Source organism: Protomyctophum parallelum (genome assembly GCF_964188405.1).
Source record: "Protomyctophum parallelum genome assembly, chromosome: 15".
In the NCBI taxonomy this organism is placed as follows: Eukaryota; Metazoa; Chordata; class Actinopteri; order Myctophiformes; family Myctophidae; genus Protomyctophum; species Protomyctophum parallelum.
The window spans coordinates 36,547,783-36,562,821 of record NC_139710.1 but is presented as its reverse complement, the minus strand read 5'-3'; the positions used below and the strand labels follow the sequence as shown (position 1 = coordinate 36,562,821).

Here is a 15,039-nt window from a genome sequence, read left to right as displayed (position 1 = left end):
TGCCACGCTAACAGCTAAGTGAACGGGACGCTAATATGAATGAAGAGCCAAGCGTACTGTGGCCTTAAGAGTCTCACTCAAAAAAATGAAAAGGTAAAACTTCAGAATATTATTCTCTGGCCTGATATCATTGAGGATGCGCTAGGAGGTGTACACACGTCTTATGCATCCGTCGATTGGATTACCTATTGTGGACACGTCGGATGGACGGACACACAACGGTGCAATCAATAAACCTGGGAAATCGCGGGTTTCGCATTGATTGTGTAAAAATGCTTTCTAAATCAGTAGTTCTTTCGCAATTTTTGTAAAATGTTTGAAATTGGCGTATAGTGATACATGGACACAAGATATGTGACAGAGGGGTCAAAGTTGAACGAAGGTTGCACTAGATGGTAGGAATAGGTCAACACTACAAATGACGCTAGTTTTGTGGATTCATCTATTTTTCATGAGTGGCCTATAAGTCCGCCCCCCCCCCCCCCCCCCCCCCCCCACCCCAATGACCGGAACAACTTAATATTAACCTAAACCAGAGCAGAAACTCCCACTGCGGAACAAGCAATCTAGGAATACCTCTGAGTCTGCAACCACTATATTAATGACAAGTATTTCCTACAGCTTTATACTATAAGTCCAACAATCTGAACGAACCCTTGAATGGGTTAAAGCACAGCCGTTGCCGTTCAGTGTGGCTGGACGTTATGAAACTAGCCACGGCGGAAACGTCTGCCAGATCCATGAGAGAACTTGACAGAGTCCAGGATTTTGTCACTGGAGACTGGAGACCAGATTCACACCAAGAAGCCATCTAGAAGTGGTTTGGCCCGTGGCTCCGTTGTCCGCTGCCAAATTGCCTGGGCACTCTGTCAGTATCTAGGCTAGTGCCTCCACCCTTTCCCTTCCACATAGGTTTGATGCATTTTTCTTTTAAATATTCAACTTATATCCTATTTAGACCTGAGGACGATTCTACAAAACAGTTTTCTGAAAAACCCATGTTTCTATGTCAGTGCATGGTTATCAAACCGCTGACCCCCAAAGATTGATGTAATTGTCCACCCAACCCAAATTGTTGTTCCAGGGACAACATATTGACGCCCCACCCCCAAACCTCAAGATTATTTTTTGCAATGTTTCAATTAATAGCTAAAGTATAACATAATCCTTTTTTTTGTGGCTTTCGCCTTTATTTTATTTATTTATTTGATGGAGGGACAGACAGTAGGCTGACAGGAAATGGGGAGAGAGATGGGGGGGGAAGACATGCAGTAAAGACTGGAATACCAGCCAAGGTGCCTGGACCGCTGAGCCACGGCCCAGGCCCAAAATCCTTAATACACCAAAAGGGGTTCCCGTCCTGAATTGGTTATTGTACAGTGTGATAGAAGTCAATGGGCGACGCGGATCACACTGAAACCTTGCCCGGTTTTGTGGTGTAGTCATATAAGTCATAACACCATTGATGACTGATGTCATCAATGGTGACATCAGTCAACCTTGACCCCCCTTGTGTTTCTGGAACAGTCCACGCCAAGTGAAAGCAAACATCAACCTCCAGTTTTTACTGGTTCATCCGATACATTCACCACAGGGCTGGAGAGGAGAGGCGGGACATTGGTGACATTGGTGTTTGTCACATCACACATTTTGCAGGTGTAAAGCAAGTGGGTGCATTACTGTTTGTTTGGTGCGCGCTCCATGGTTTTTGTAGTTGTTCTGTGAGAAGAGAGAACAAATATAATAATAATGGTTGCTGTCGGGCAGAAAGCTCTTATCTCCAATTCTCCATAATGATATCTTTCTATATAGACATGGTGGGACAGCGCACGTCTCCACCGAACGTTGGAACGTTCAAAAGCTGTTCCAGTGTTTGGTAACGATCCTTTTTTTTAAAGGATCCCGTTAAGTTACAGGATTGGAGTTTCTGACGATAAAAAGCTCGTTGCGATTACGAGTAAGCTTGGTAAACATATACAATCGTGAGTGCAGCCTATAGGAGTGGCCACAGTGCTTTGGGCTCGCGTGTAACACAGATGTGTGTGTAACATCCGTGTGCAACTCTCCGTTGACATAGATTTTGGAAAGATGTTCCTTTCCTGACATAGATTTTGGATAGATGTTCCTTTCCCTTTGTGGCAATAGAGGGAACAGGGAACTATAGGTCTGAAATATAACTAAGCCATTGTTTTGGGGAAAAATAACCGATTACTCTAATGCAAAAATGAACACTTTAGGGTGTACTCTGACTACAGTAACAGTAACGCTATACTTGTAACACGCTGCCCCCAACACTGATCATGACGAACATGTTGGTGTGATTCATGGCAAAGTTAATTTAAGCCTATATCCAATACCTCACAAGCCCCCTGGCAAACACTGAAGGGATGCGGCCGGTTGCCAAACACCAACAACACAGCCAGGCTTATTTGTCTGCAAAGGCCTTTAAAAGCTCTGCGTTTTGCCGTGCACAGGACAGCGTGGCGCCGTCGGCATGCAGATTTGTTTTGATTGCCCTGCTGTCCGTCTCATTGGCTGTTTGTTCTAAATTGGTGGTTTGCGCGTGATGAGTGAAGCCGCTCGCTGTGGGCTTCCAGACGCTGTGCTGCCGGGCAGCAGCCCGACGGCTTCCCACCAATACCAGATGACACACACGCACACCAGTTGGCAGCGCGCACCTACAGTATACGTATACATGGTAAATGGTGCATTTATATAGCGCCTTTATCCAAGACGCTTTACCTAGATTCACACACACCGCCGCCGCCGCTCGTATACCTACGTCCTAAACCCCAGTGAGATCTGGAGGGCGTGTGTGTGTGTGTGTGTGTGTGTGTGTGTGTGTGTGTGTGTGCGCATGATAAGTACTGTAATAAGTAAGCCTTGCCGATCCATGAGGCCCATAGGGGCAGGAGCCTATACTGTATATCCTGTTTCTGTAGCGTGAGGCAGCTTGCTGTACAAGTACACCCCCTGTACTTGCGTGATATTGTGCTATTGTACCAATGTTATTGTTATACAGTAAGTGTGCGTTCACTGCATGTGTCTTCTCCAAGTCCCCCCCCCCCCCCCCTCTCTCTCTGTCTCTCTTTCTCTCTCTCTCCAACACACACACACACACACACACACACACACACGCACGCACGCACACACACACACACACACACACACACACACACACATGCACACGCACATGCACACACACACACACACACACTCCACAGGTGGGGGGTATGTTGAAACAACAAAAGCATTCCACCTCACTACACTGAGAATATGAGATGCTTTGCAATGTCAACACAACTGACGTGTTGGTTTTTCAAAGAGATGCACACCAAGCACACACGCACACACACACACACACACACACACACACACACACACGCGCACACACACAGTGTGTATACTGCAGGGACAGATAGGGACAACAACGGTAAAAGGCACAAAGCAAACAACTAGTGTGTGTGTGTGTGTGTGTGTGTGTGTGTGTGTGTGTGTGTGTGTGTGTGTGTGTGTGTGTGTGTGTGTGTGTGTGTGTGTGTGTGTGTGTGTGTGTGTACTGTGTGTGTGCATGTGTGTGTAAAGGCAAGGTTTTCCTGTTCCTCTTGGGAACCAATTAAGGATCACTAAAGTAAAGACAGAAGAGAGAAGGATACAGTAGAGATTGAAGGAGGCAGAGAAACAAAGGGAGATACAGGGAGGTGGGAGATTTATTTTTAATGTTCAAAAATAGAAGCTGTTACAAGCTGTGAGCTTTTTTTGAATAGCCAACGCAACAATCTAAAATGACACGGATGCTTTCCCGGTTTTAATCAAACAATAATGATAATTGACTTTTCCGAAATTACGGAAATATCAATCCAATGCTTGGTTTGGAGATTAGCTATTTTTGCGTGACACTGCATGTTGTTGTATACAGCAAAGTAGAACATACAGTAGGGCTTAAGTGGTTGATTCGACTAATGGATTTATTAGAAGAAATGGGTGGAAGTGGGCGGACATGATGCAGTACTCCCCGTCTAAGCCCCGCTGTGCTATGCAACAAATAAAAGCACAAAACAATAGTTCCATGTGACAGAGGGGTCAAAGTTGCTCTGTAGAAATTGGTCAACAATACAAATGATGCTGTTTTCATGGCTTCATTTATTTTTAATGGGTGGTCCCCAGTGACCCCCACCAAATGACCCCAACTAGATTAGATGTCTTTATTATGCACAAGGGAACATTGTTTTGCTCATGCAGGTCAATGCATACATTCAGGACAATACATTCAGGACAATAAATAATTATACAAATACAATAAAACACCCAGCAACTACTTAATATTCACCAAAACCAGAGCAGAACTCCCACCACGGGACTCAAGCAATCAATACATACCTCTGAAACCACTATACTCTGATTGTTCTCTCTGTCTCTTTGTCATGCTGCGAATTTACTGTACTTCAACATGCTGTCATATAACTACTAAGGTGCATGTTTGTACTCTGTGTATTCACTCAAGGATGTTGTTAATGCATGCAGGACATCGCATTTGCATGTCTGTTAGGTTTTTCGGCCTGTCTTTGGCTTCCGGTGTATATATGTTCATCATCTTTACATCTTTATATCCTTTACATGAATATATTGATTTATTGATACTATGTTGCGGGTGATTAGGTGGGGTGGGAGCGGCTAGTTTTAGGAGAGCTTTGTTGTTTGTTTTGTCCTTGATTATGTATGTATGAATGTATTTGTTGTGTTCTGTATTTGCTGTATATGTTGCTGGACCCCCTCGAAAACGAGATGATATTTCATGGGGATATCCTTTTCTCAATAAGGGTTCACATATATATATATATATATATATATATATATATATATATATATATATATATATATATAGCACATAGCACCTGACGAAGCTCACGGCGAAACGCGTCATGCTAATAAATAAGTTTGATGCAGTAAGTTGTCCGTCTCTGTTCCCTGGAGTGTGATATATATATATATATATATATATATATATATATATATATTAATGGAAAGTATTTCCCACAGCTTTAACACAGCTTTAAAAAACGTTCGCTCTGAAAGAATATATATTCAAAGATTTGTGCCGCAAGATTAAGATTTTAAAAAAATAGAGAATAGCCACCGAGTGGCACGCTACGAGCTTGTAGGTCTGCTAACGACTGACATAGAAACATAGCTTCTTCAGAAAACTGTCATTTTCAAACAGACATTTTTAGAATCTGATCTCAGGTCAAAATGGGTTAACTGTAATTTTCACCGGCTTTCTCTCAAATGATGTTTTTCATGGTAAATCTCCGTTTCTCCCCTCCTCTATCCACCGGCCTACTTTGTTTTACCAGCATTTATTATCACATCGTAACTTGTTTCTAAAGTAAGCAAGTCAACTTTTTCAAACAAGACATGACATTAAACATACAGAAAAATAATCTAAGTTATGAAACAACAATAATAGAAACTATATGAAAGCATTACGAAGTACCCGCGAGGCAAACGAAACATCATAAATGAACTGTGTATAAAATTGTGCGCCTTCACAAAGATGGATAGATCTCTATCTAAATTTATCTTAGACTGATCAAGAGCGTATACTGTACATACAGGCTCTCTCTCTCTCTCTCTCTCTCTCTGCGTGACTCCCGTGGGGTTAGACGGCGGTGCCCCGGATTCCCTATTTCTATGCAACGGGGACGTTTGTGCGTCGCGTTTTCTGCTGCTGTGTGTATACTGTATGTAGCGTGTGTGTGTGTGTGTGTGTGTGTGTGTGTGTGTGTGTGTGTGTGTGTGTGTGTGTGTGTGTGTGTGTGTGTGTGTGTGCGTTTGTTGACGTGCAGGTGCGACCAGAGGATGTTAAAGATGGAGTGCCATGGTTTTTTTCCACCCTAAAACATGATCATCCTTGTTATAAGGAGTAAGAACCTCACCTCATAGACACATGAAAAACTGGAAACATGCAAAAATTGTGGCACTCCATCTTTGAGTGAGAGATGTCACATGCACGATCAATAATTCCAGTACTGCCCAAATGTACGATCATTTCGTCATAACACAAATCATTGTGCGTGAATGTACTAAATCCCCTCGCTGCTCATTCCCGCCGAGTGGCGTGCTACGAGCTTGTATAGGTCTGCTATTTTTGAAAAATCAAAGAACGACTGACATAGAAACATAGCTTTTTCAGAAAACTGTCAGGATGTAGAAGACATTTTTAGACATTTATCTGATCTCAGGTCAGAATGGGTTAAGCCACCGGTTGCCACCTGGCATCCTTATGATATGAATTATGATACAGTACTTTATTGTCAGTTCACATGACCCAATGTGTGTTATTGTGTGGAAGGCCTTCGTGCGGGGAAATAACGTGTTGTAGGATTGTCGGTCTGCTATTTTCAAACAATTTACAATTTACAATTTACAATTTAGGCATTTAGCAGACGCTCTTAACAGTTTGACTGTTTTTTACGATTAACCCGCATTTTAATCAACCCCCCTTCACTGCCGAGATTGTTGTATTACCTTTAGAGCATACGCTGAATTATTTGGGCTTTTAATCCGCGAAAATCCATAAAAAAAAGCTCCCGTGGTTTGTTATGATCTGTGTGTAGCATCCACCATCTTGGTGCACCCGGAAGACGCACACAAGATTGGTTTCAATGAGGCGTTGCAACCAATGCATTTCCATTGGCCTCAATTTCCCAGAAGCCCTAGCAGCCCACAGCATGTGACGATTTCCGGTTTCGTCATCACAGCGAAGCCATCCAGTCTCATACTCCGCGACGAAGACGGATTTTCTTTTGATTCATTACATTACGGCGGATTAAACACATAAAACAAAAGGCGGGTATGTCCGATACGGCAGCGACATTAACCTGGAGTAATCCATTCGCGGCACGGAAACTGTTAATCCAGAGCGACTTACATTTAAGCAAGAACAAAAGCATGGGAATACATCACATAAAAGCATTTATCATGAAACATGCGTAAGCTAAGAAGGTAACAGTGGAATATCTATATGATGAAACTATACATACAGTATACATAATAAACTATACATATTCACTACTATGCTATACATATGTACTATGGCGTGCTATGACTATATACAATACAATTATAGTGCTGTCTACATAACATGCTATAAGTCTGTGTCAAATGCTATCTAAGCCAACAGAAATGCTATCTAAGGGGTTCAAAGAAAGCTTTCCCCACAAAACAACAGAAAGGACCCTAGCGCAGAGCCCTGAGGGACTCCGGTCAACCGGGTAGGGTTTAATAGACCGCCATGACCTACAAATCTACAAGCTCTGCAAGCTCACACAACACATCGTGCCATAACGCCTTGTCCGCTCATAGATCGCCAATCTTCTGGCGAGCGACACAAGCTAAATCTCTGTCTTTGTGTGTGTGTGTGTGTGTGTGTGTGTGTGTGTGTGTGTGTGTGTGTGTGTGTGTGTGTGTGTGTGTGTGTGTGTGTGTGTGTGTGTGTGTGTGTGTGTGTGTGTGTGTGTGTGTGTGTGTCACAGGGGGGACAGACATCGTGTCCTGTTTCATGGGGCAGAACCCCACAGTGCCAGTATACCGAGGGGAGATCCAAACCAGAAATCTCGGCATGGCTGTAGAGGCATGGAACTTGGAGGGTAAGACGTGTCTCTGTGTGTCCATGTGTGTTTGTGCGTGTCAGTGTTAATTTTGACAGCACATTTTGATTTCGTTTTAGTCCTAGTCTGAATACAATTCCATTATAGTCATATTTTCATCGCCATAGCTTTTTCTCAAAAATAAACAAATTGCTCCAGCGATATTGGGTTGGAGGTGGCTCTCATATTTAATACATGTTAATGTTTCTGTGCGTGTGTCTGTGCGTGCATGTGTGCGTTTGTGTGTGTGCGTGCATGTGTGTGTGCGTGTGTGCGTTTGTGTGTGTGCGTGCGTGCGTGCGTGCGTGTGTGTGCAGGTAAACCAGTGTGGGGAGAGAGTGGGGAGCTGGTGTGTTTGAAGCCGATCCCGTGTCAACCCACACACTTCTGGAACGACGAAAATGGCATCAAGTACCACAAGGCCTACTTCTCTACATATCCTGGTCAGTAACGCGCGCACGCGCACACACACACACACACATTTGAATTATTTTATTTGGATCTGCACAAGAGGCGTAATACAATAGATCCAAACACTGATCAGAATTAGGTTATACATTATATGGTCCAAACAGATATAGCTGCTGCACATGCTTAACACACAGAGGGAAAAGAAGAGAAAAAAATATATATACACACACACATACACACACACACAAACACACACACACACACACAGTACCCCCACAACACACAAATGCAAGGCCTATTAATTTTTCACAATACATTTCCTGTACCAGTAGGCGTGGGCGTGTACCTACTCTTAACATCAAACCATATCAGTGTCTCATGTAATATGAAGGTAATATTACTCTATGTATTCTCTGTAGGGGGGGGGGGGTCTCCCAGGTACGATCAAACACAACCCAACATAATTAATTGTGTAACATCATGTGTGTCAAAAAAAAAAGGCCTGGGCAAACAAGCCAGGAAATCTGGTATAGAATCGAGTGTGAGTGAACCTTGTAATCCGCTATTGGTTAGCAGCTAACCAATAACATTGCATTGCAGACTAAATGAGCATTTTGCTATCCAAATCAACAGTGTACTGTACCTCTGTCACCAGGTGTGTGGGCCCACGGAGATTACTGCAAGATCAACCCTAAGACAGGAGGCCTCGTTATGCTGGGTCGAAGGTCGGTTGTGACTCTAAAACCTGTTTCATGTTTATTGTTTTTTTCACAGAAGCATTCATGGTGGCATTATAACAGCTTCTCTTAATAAACCCCACAAAGTGTAATGTAGAAGAATCAATACATTGAATTTTCACCCTAAAGAAAAAGGACAGAAAACAAAACAAACAAGGCACGGATATATTTGTTTTAAGGTGACGTTATAATGCGATGCAGAGTGAGCTCACACCATTGCATGAACTGAAATGAAACCGAGATGCTGAAGGCGGCATTTTAGTAAAATGTCTTGATCTCAGAGACATAACTGTTCTTTCCCCACAACCCCCTCAAAAAAAAAAACCCCTCTGAAAATGGATTGTTTTGTATTGATTCCTCCAACCCCATCAGCAACAGCTTGGTGACACGATCCAATCCGTTATGGGTCCTTTTGGCTGGCGCCGTGTCCATGAAGCCATCAGCGTGTTCTCATTTGGGTTGGAATGGAACGGCGGCGACCTTGGACTCCTCCTGCCTTGTTCTCAGACGTGCTCCGTGTTCGCCTCCATGCAGGGCCTCCCAAACTTTTCACCGCCAAGCAAAATAGCCGCAGCCTCTCTGCGAGGTCGTCCTATGTTGAGAAATGGCCTCCCCCCCCCCCCCCCTCCCGCTGGCAGGTGGTGCCTGTTCATGTCAAGGAGCACTAAATTCATATTTATAGAGCACCGAAGTCCTGACGTAACTCGCTCATCCCTTCGATTCCCCTGGTTCGCGGAAGTAATTTCTCTATGGAGAATAACACGGGTGATCTTAATATCGTCTACTATAAGCGTTTTGGTCCAAAAATAAACAAGCTGTCTCTGCGTTATTGTCAGGGAGGTGTCTCTGTATGGTTTGCAACAGTCAGTCAGTCATATATGATACAGTCTGCTTCTAGCGAAAATGTTACTAATTCAGTAGCAGTAACATTAGCGTTTTCTCTCAGTCAGTGGATTCTTCATATCCATATGAGTGAAGCGGCCAGGATGTTTATTTTTCAAACACAGTTCTTATATGAGGCGATCTAAAATCCCCCTATGGGGATTATAATGCAAATAAAAAGTACATGAACCTGTGGATTTGCGGTCCTCTACCGATATTGACGTCAGACTTCGGTGCTCTATTTGGCCGGTCGGACTGGCATCTGAAAATGCTTTGTGTCAGGGACCCCCATGAGAGAAGATCTGTGTAAAAATAATAATGTATATACTGTGTGTGTGTGTGTGTGTGTGTGTGTATGTGTATGTGTGTGTGTGTGTGTGTGTGTGTGTGTGTGTGTGTGTGTGTGTGTGTGTGTGTGTGTGTGTGTGTGTGTGTGTGTGTGTGTGTGTGTGTGTGTGTATGTGTGTGTGTGTGTGTGTGTGTGTGTGTGTGTGTATGTGTGTGTGCCGTGTGTGTGTGTGTGTGTTTTCTTTATAGCGACGGCACGTTGAACCCTAATGGCGTCCGTTTCGGCAGCTCGGAAATCTACAACATCGGTAAGCCTTGAAGTCTCGATGAAACATCACTGTACTAGAGTACAGTACAGCATTTACAAACAACATTCTTGAGTGATTCAGAATAGGCATTAATACTCCTATGTGTTCTCACCTCTCGCCTCTTAATATTTACACAAGCAGGAAAAGTTTTATGTCTAGTGTTAAAGGCCTGCAGAACCAGAGTGGACTTTGGGTTTGATTTTGAGTCATGAATAATGTTGAGGTTTTTAGTTACATCTCTGTGGCGCTTCAATGTAATGAGGTGTTACTGTATAGGCTTGAACTGATGAATGGTAAATGGTGCATTTATATCAGGGATATTCAATTGGCGGCCCGCGGGCCACATGCGGCCCGCGGAGCGCCCCCTTGTGGCCCCTGGAAGAATTTTGAAAAAAAAAAAATTTTTTTTTTTTTTTTTTTTTTTTTTTTTTAGAATAATAAGAGGGATAATAAAAGTTACAGGTATGGTGTGTGCGATATTAATTGTTTGATTACCATAATGACGGTAATCATTAAAGGACCACTTTTCAACCTATCTTCATATAATAGGTCCTCACTAATAATCATGATAAAATGACACGTTTTTTTCTACTCGGTCTGTGTCACATAGGAGGGCTGTGGGCAGTTCAGAAACCCACCCAACAGTGACATCAATGGAGAATCCAAGCTAATAGAAACTGCAGGCTTTCTAGTCCTGAAAAGTTGCAATGCGAAAATGGAAGCCATCATTCTCACAATAATAAACCCTGTTAGGGTCCATTTGGTTCCATTTGTACACAGTTACAGTTACAGACCCATAAGGGTCCATTTGGTTCCAAACCATCATTTCCCTGGGGACCCCCTGGAACTGCCTCCAGGACCCTGGGGGTCCCCGGACCCCGAACCCCACTTTGGGAATCACTGCTCTATGTAATCTGATCTTTATAGTCTGATAAACTATTCTCACGTAAATAAATCTTGTTTAAAAAACAATCTGCCTAACGATGATGTCACTGGTGGTCGTGGACGGGTTTCTGAACTGCCCACAGCAGAGTGAGTGTGTGTGTGTGTGTGTGTGTGTGTGTGTGTGTGTGTGTGTGTGTGTGTGTGTGTGTGTGTGTGTGTGTGTGTGTGTGTGTGTGTGTGTGTGTGTGTGTGTGTCCGTCCAGTCGTTAATGTCAAAGCAATGCTGTTTATGCACTGTCAAATAGGTCTAGGCCTACATCTATTCTAAGGTGGCATATACCTGTATAGACATATTATCCTGCTCATTACTGTGCGGAAATATACATAAATCTTCGTGTTTGAGCACAAAAAGCATTTTGAGAACCCACAAATTTCCGCGCTTCGCGCGCACACTGTGCGGCCCCCCACACACAATAATTCTACAGTTGTGGCCCCCGGCCTAATCTAATTGAATACCCCTGATTTATATAGCACATTTATCCAAGGCGCTTTACATAGATTGTGCATTACGTTCACCCATTCACCCATTCACACACACATTCATACACTGATGGCGGCGGAAACAATACAAGGCACCAACCAGCACATCAGGAGCAGTTAGTGGTTCAGTGTCTTGCTCAAGGACACTTCCGACACCAACTCTGGGGGAGCCCGGGTTCAAACTGGCAACCTTGCGGTTACCATCCGGCCACTCCACCCCTGATCCACCGCCGACCCCCAACTGATGTGTTATTTGGTATATAGTCCGACCCCCAACTGATGTGTTATTTGGTATATAGTCCGACCCCCAACTGATGTGTTATTTGGTATATAGTCCGACCCCCAACTGATGTGTTATTTGGTATATAGTCCGACCCCCAACTGATGTGTTATTTGGTATATAGTCCGACCCCCAACTGATGTGTTATTTGGTATATAGTCCGACCCCCAACTGATGTGTTATTTGGTATATAGTCCGACCCCCAACTGATGTGTTATTTGGTATATAGTCCAAGGACTCCCCTCGAAAATGAGTTGCTGCAACTCAGGGGACCTTATCCTCTAGTGAAATAACCCATTCAGGACGGGAACCCCTTCTGGAGTTCTTGTTGCCATGTACGGTACCGTATATACTGTAGCAACAGGTGCTTAACAAAGCCCTGTGTATCCGATCTGCTCACCCACTACACGGAGAATACATCCTTCTCCCATCCGGCCTTCGCTTGCATGCCCCTTATTGTGCCACAAAAAAACAGGCACAAACATGCCTTTGTCCCTGTCTCTCTATTTGCACACTAAATGTTGCTGTGGGTAGATCTAGGAGATAACCTTATGATAAGCACTTTTTACTTTTTACACTATTGGTCTCGTGCCTAATGTCTATGCACACACACTTTTTATGACCTATCGCATAGCACTTTAACGCCTGCACTTTAATGGTTATGTGCACCTTTGTACTCTGGTATCTGCTATGTGAACTGTTTGTTTATTTGTACTGTCTCATTGTTTAATGTACTTTCTATGCTGCAACCCAATTTGCCCTTTGGGGACACTAAATAAACTTGAACCTTGAACATAACATTTTTGTAATATTTGAAGTTTGTTCAGAAAACTTTGATCAGGATTCAGAAGGTGTTAAAGGTCTAAAAAGTTTTGATTTATTAAAAAGTCATGATTTATTAGAAAATACGGGTGTTTAAAAATGTCTCTCCCCCCTTTCTCCCCCTCTCTCTTTCTCTCTCTGTCTCTCTCTTTGTCTCTCTCCCCCCACCCCCCTGTGCAGTGGAGGCGTTCGAGGAGGTGTCGGACAGCCTGTGCGTCCCCCAGTACAACGGTGACGGCGAGGAGCGCGTGATTCTGTTCCTGAAGATGGCGCCGGGCCAGGCGTTCCATGCGGAGCTGCTGCAGCAGATCCGAGGGGCCATCAGGAAGGCCCTGTCGGCACGCCACGTCCCCGCACTGCTGCTGGAGACTAGGGACATCCCTGTGAGTTCACTCTGTTCCACATCACTGCTGCTGGAGACCAGGGACATCCCTGTGAGTTCACTCTGTTCCATATCACTGCTGCTGGAGACCAGGGACATCCCTGTGAGTTCACTCTGTTCCATATCACTGCTGCTGGAGACCAGGGACATCCCTGTGAGTTCACTCTGTTCCATTGCACTGCTGCTGGAGACCAGGGACATCCCTGTGAGTTCACTCTGTTCCATATCACTGCTGCTGGAGACCAGGGACATCCCTGTGAGTTCACTCTGTTCCATCCAAGTCCAGGACTTGGATGAATTAGTGACGTCTAGAGCGTTGCAGTCCTGCCCCCTTTCATGACGACGAGCGGCCTGGAAGAGAATTTCCAATACATTTTTCCCATAGAAAGTTTCAGAAAGTATTTATTTAAAGACCTGTAAGCCTCGGACAAAGCCAACTCGGATGGTGACGAATCATGACAATAATAATAAATAATTAGAAAGAAGAAAAACAACAAAAAAGTGTTGTACCCTGCCCAAAAAAGTGTGTTTATTGTCATGAGTTGTCACCGTCCGAGAGAGAGAGTTTTACGACGGCGATGTTGTAAAGGAAAGATTTCACCTCCCGGTTTTGGGGGCGAAATGAAAGGCGGAGGGTTTTCAGAGTAAAATCTCCCTCATCTGCTTGGCACCGTAGCACCTTTTATTCTGAAAGATTCCCCGGCACCCAAATAGTTGACGTTGCTCCTGTCTTTGTCTCCTTTGCAGTACACCATCAGTGGGAAGAAGGTGGAGGTGGCGGTGAAGCAGATCATTGCGGGGCGCGAGGTGACGCAGAGGGGAGCGTTCTCCAACCCCGACTCGCTGGACCTCTACAAGAATATTCCAGAACTGCAGAACTACTAGCCCGTACTGTACGAGGACCTGGAAACGCTGCAGAATCACAACAACACTGGAACAAAAAAGGAGGACACTGTGAAAGGGAACCGGCGTGGCGGGACAAGCGTTCACGTTTTTAATTCTAGTAAACTTTGTTGCTACGGGAAGAGAGAGAGACTGCACCTTGAGTTTGTACAGAGGGGGGAGGGGGGGGACTAGCAAATACGAGATGACACTTTCCATCGTAAATTAACGCCTTGGGAAAACGGTGGTTTTCCCGGAGCACTAGCTTGCAAGTATGCCGCACCAAGAATTGCTACTGAAAGTGTCTATGTGGAAGTACAGGAAGCACTGTGCCAGTACAGGACGCACCGCGCCACCCAAGGACGGTACGACGGCGACGTGGAGATCTGTTTACATTCCCTGGGCATGAAAACTGTCTCGTAATTTTGGTCGAGGAAAAAAAGAGCAGCTTCCGCTGGGCGAGTGCATTTCGACACTTTCAGCTGTAGTTATTTTTACCACCAGGCTTTTCTCCTCGTGAGATGAGAAACTCCTGGGAAGGAGGTCACCTTTGCGACACTGGAGCGAAGTGGGTTGTTGTTGCTTCGCTAACCGCGTCGTGGCATGTGTCCGGCAACGCAGGGGTCATCGACATGTCCGTACACGGACAAACGTGTCCCTGGCAAATACTTGGCCTTGCCCGTGGCAACTTTTACACTTTCTTTTTTACACACCATTATAAATAATTTTAATAATTATTAATTATTTTGATCATATAAGACCCAATTACTGAATGTCAAGTCTCCGGGTTTTCTTCAGAATATGTATGACAGTGAGTCCAACTAGTACTAGTGGTTCCCAAAATGTTTTATTTGCAAGGACCACCGTAACTCTGAGAGTGCACAAGTTTAACCATTTGAACACTCTCAGAGTTACAGACCTGTTGTGGTCATTCAGAGCTAGCTCTTAATGTGTTTCTGGTAATATTATTGTT

At 44.2% G+C, this 15,039-nt stretch overlaps 1 protein-coding gene across 1 annotated transcript in view; it reads left to right on the top strand.

The window, feature by feature from the left end:
• aacs (acetoacetyl-CoA synthetase) overlaps positions 1-14,069 on the top strand; it is a gene marked incomplete at its 3' end in the record, with an annotated part of 81,114 nt that extends 67,045 nt beyond the window's left edge. The window contains exons 13-18 of the mRNA XM_083784056.1: positions 7,536-7,649; positions 7,967-8,092; positions 8,716-8,785; positions 10,217-10,275; positions 12,983-13,185; positions 13,932-14,069. Coding sequence (XP_083640182.1) covers positions 7,536-7,649; positions 7,967-8,092; positions 8,716-8,785; positions 10,217-10,275; positions 12,983-13,185; positions 13,932-14,069 — 710 coding nt within the window. The remainder of the gene's footprint in view (positions 1-7,535; positions 7,650-7,966; positions 8,093-8,715; positions 8,786-10,216; positions 10,276-12,982; positions 13,186-13,931) is intronic.
• Between the last annotated feature and the right edge of the window lie 970 nt (positions 14,070-15,039).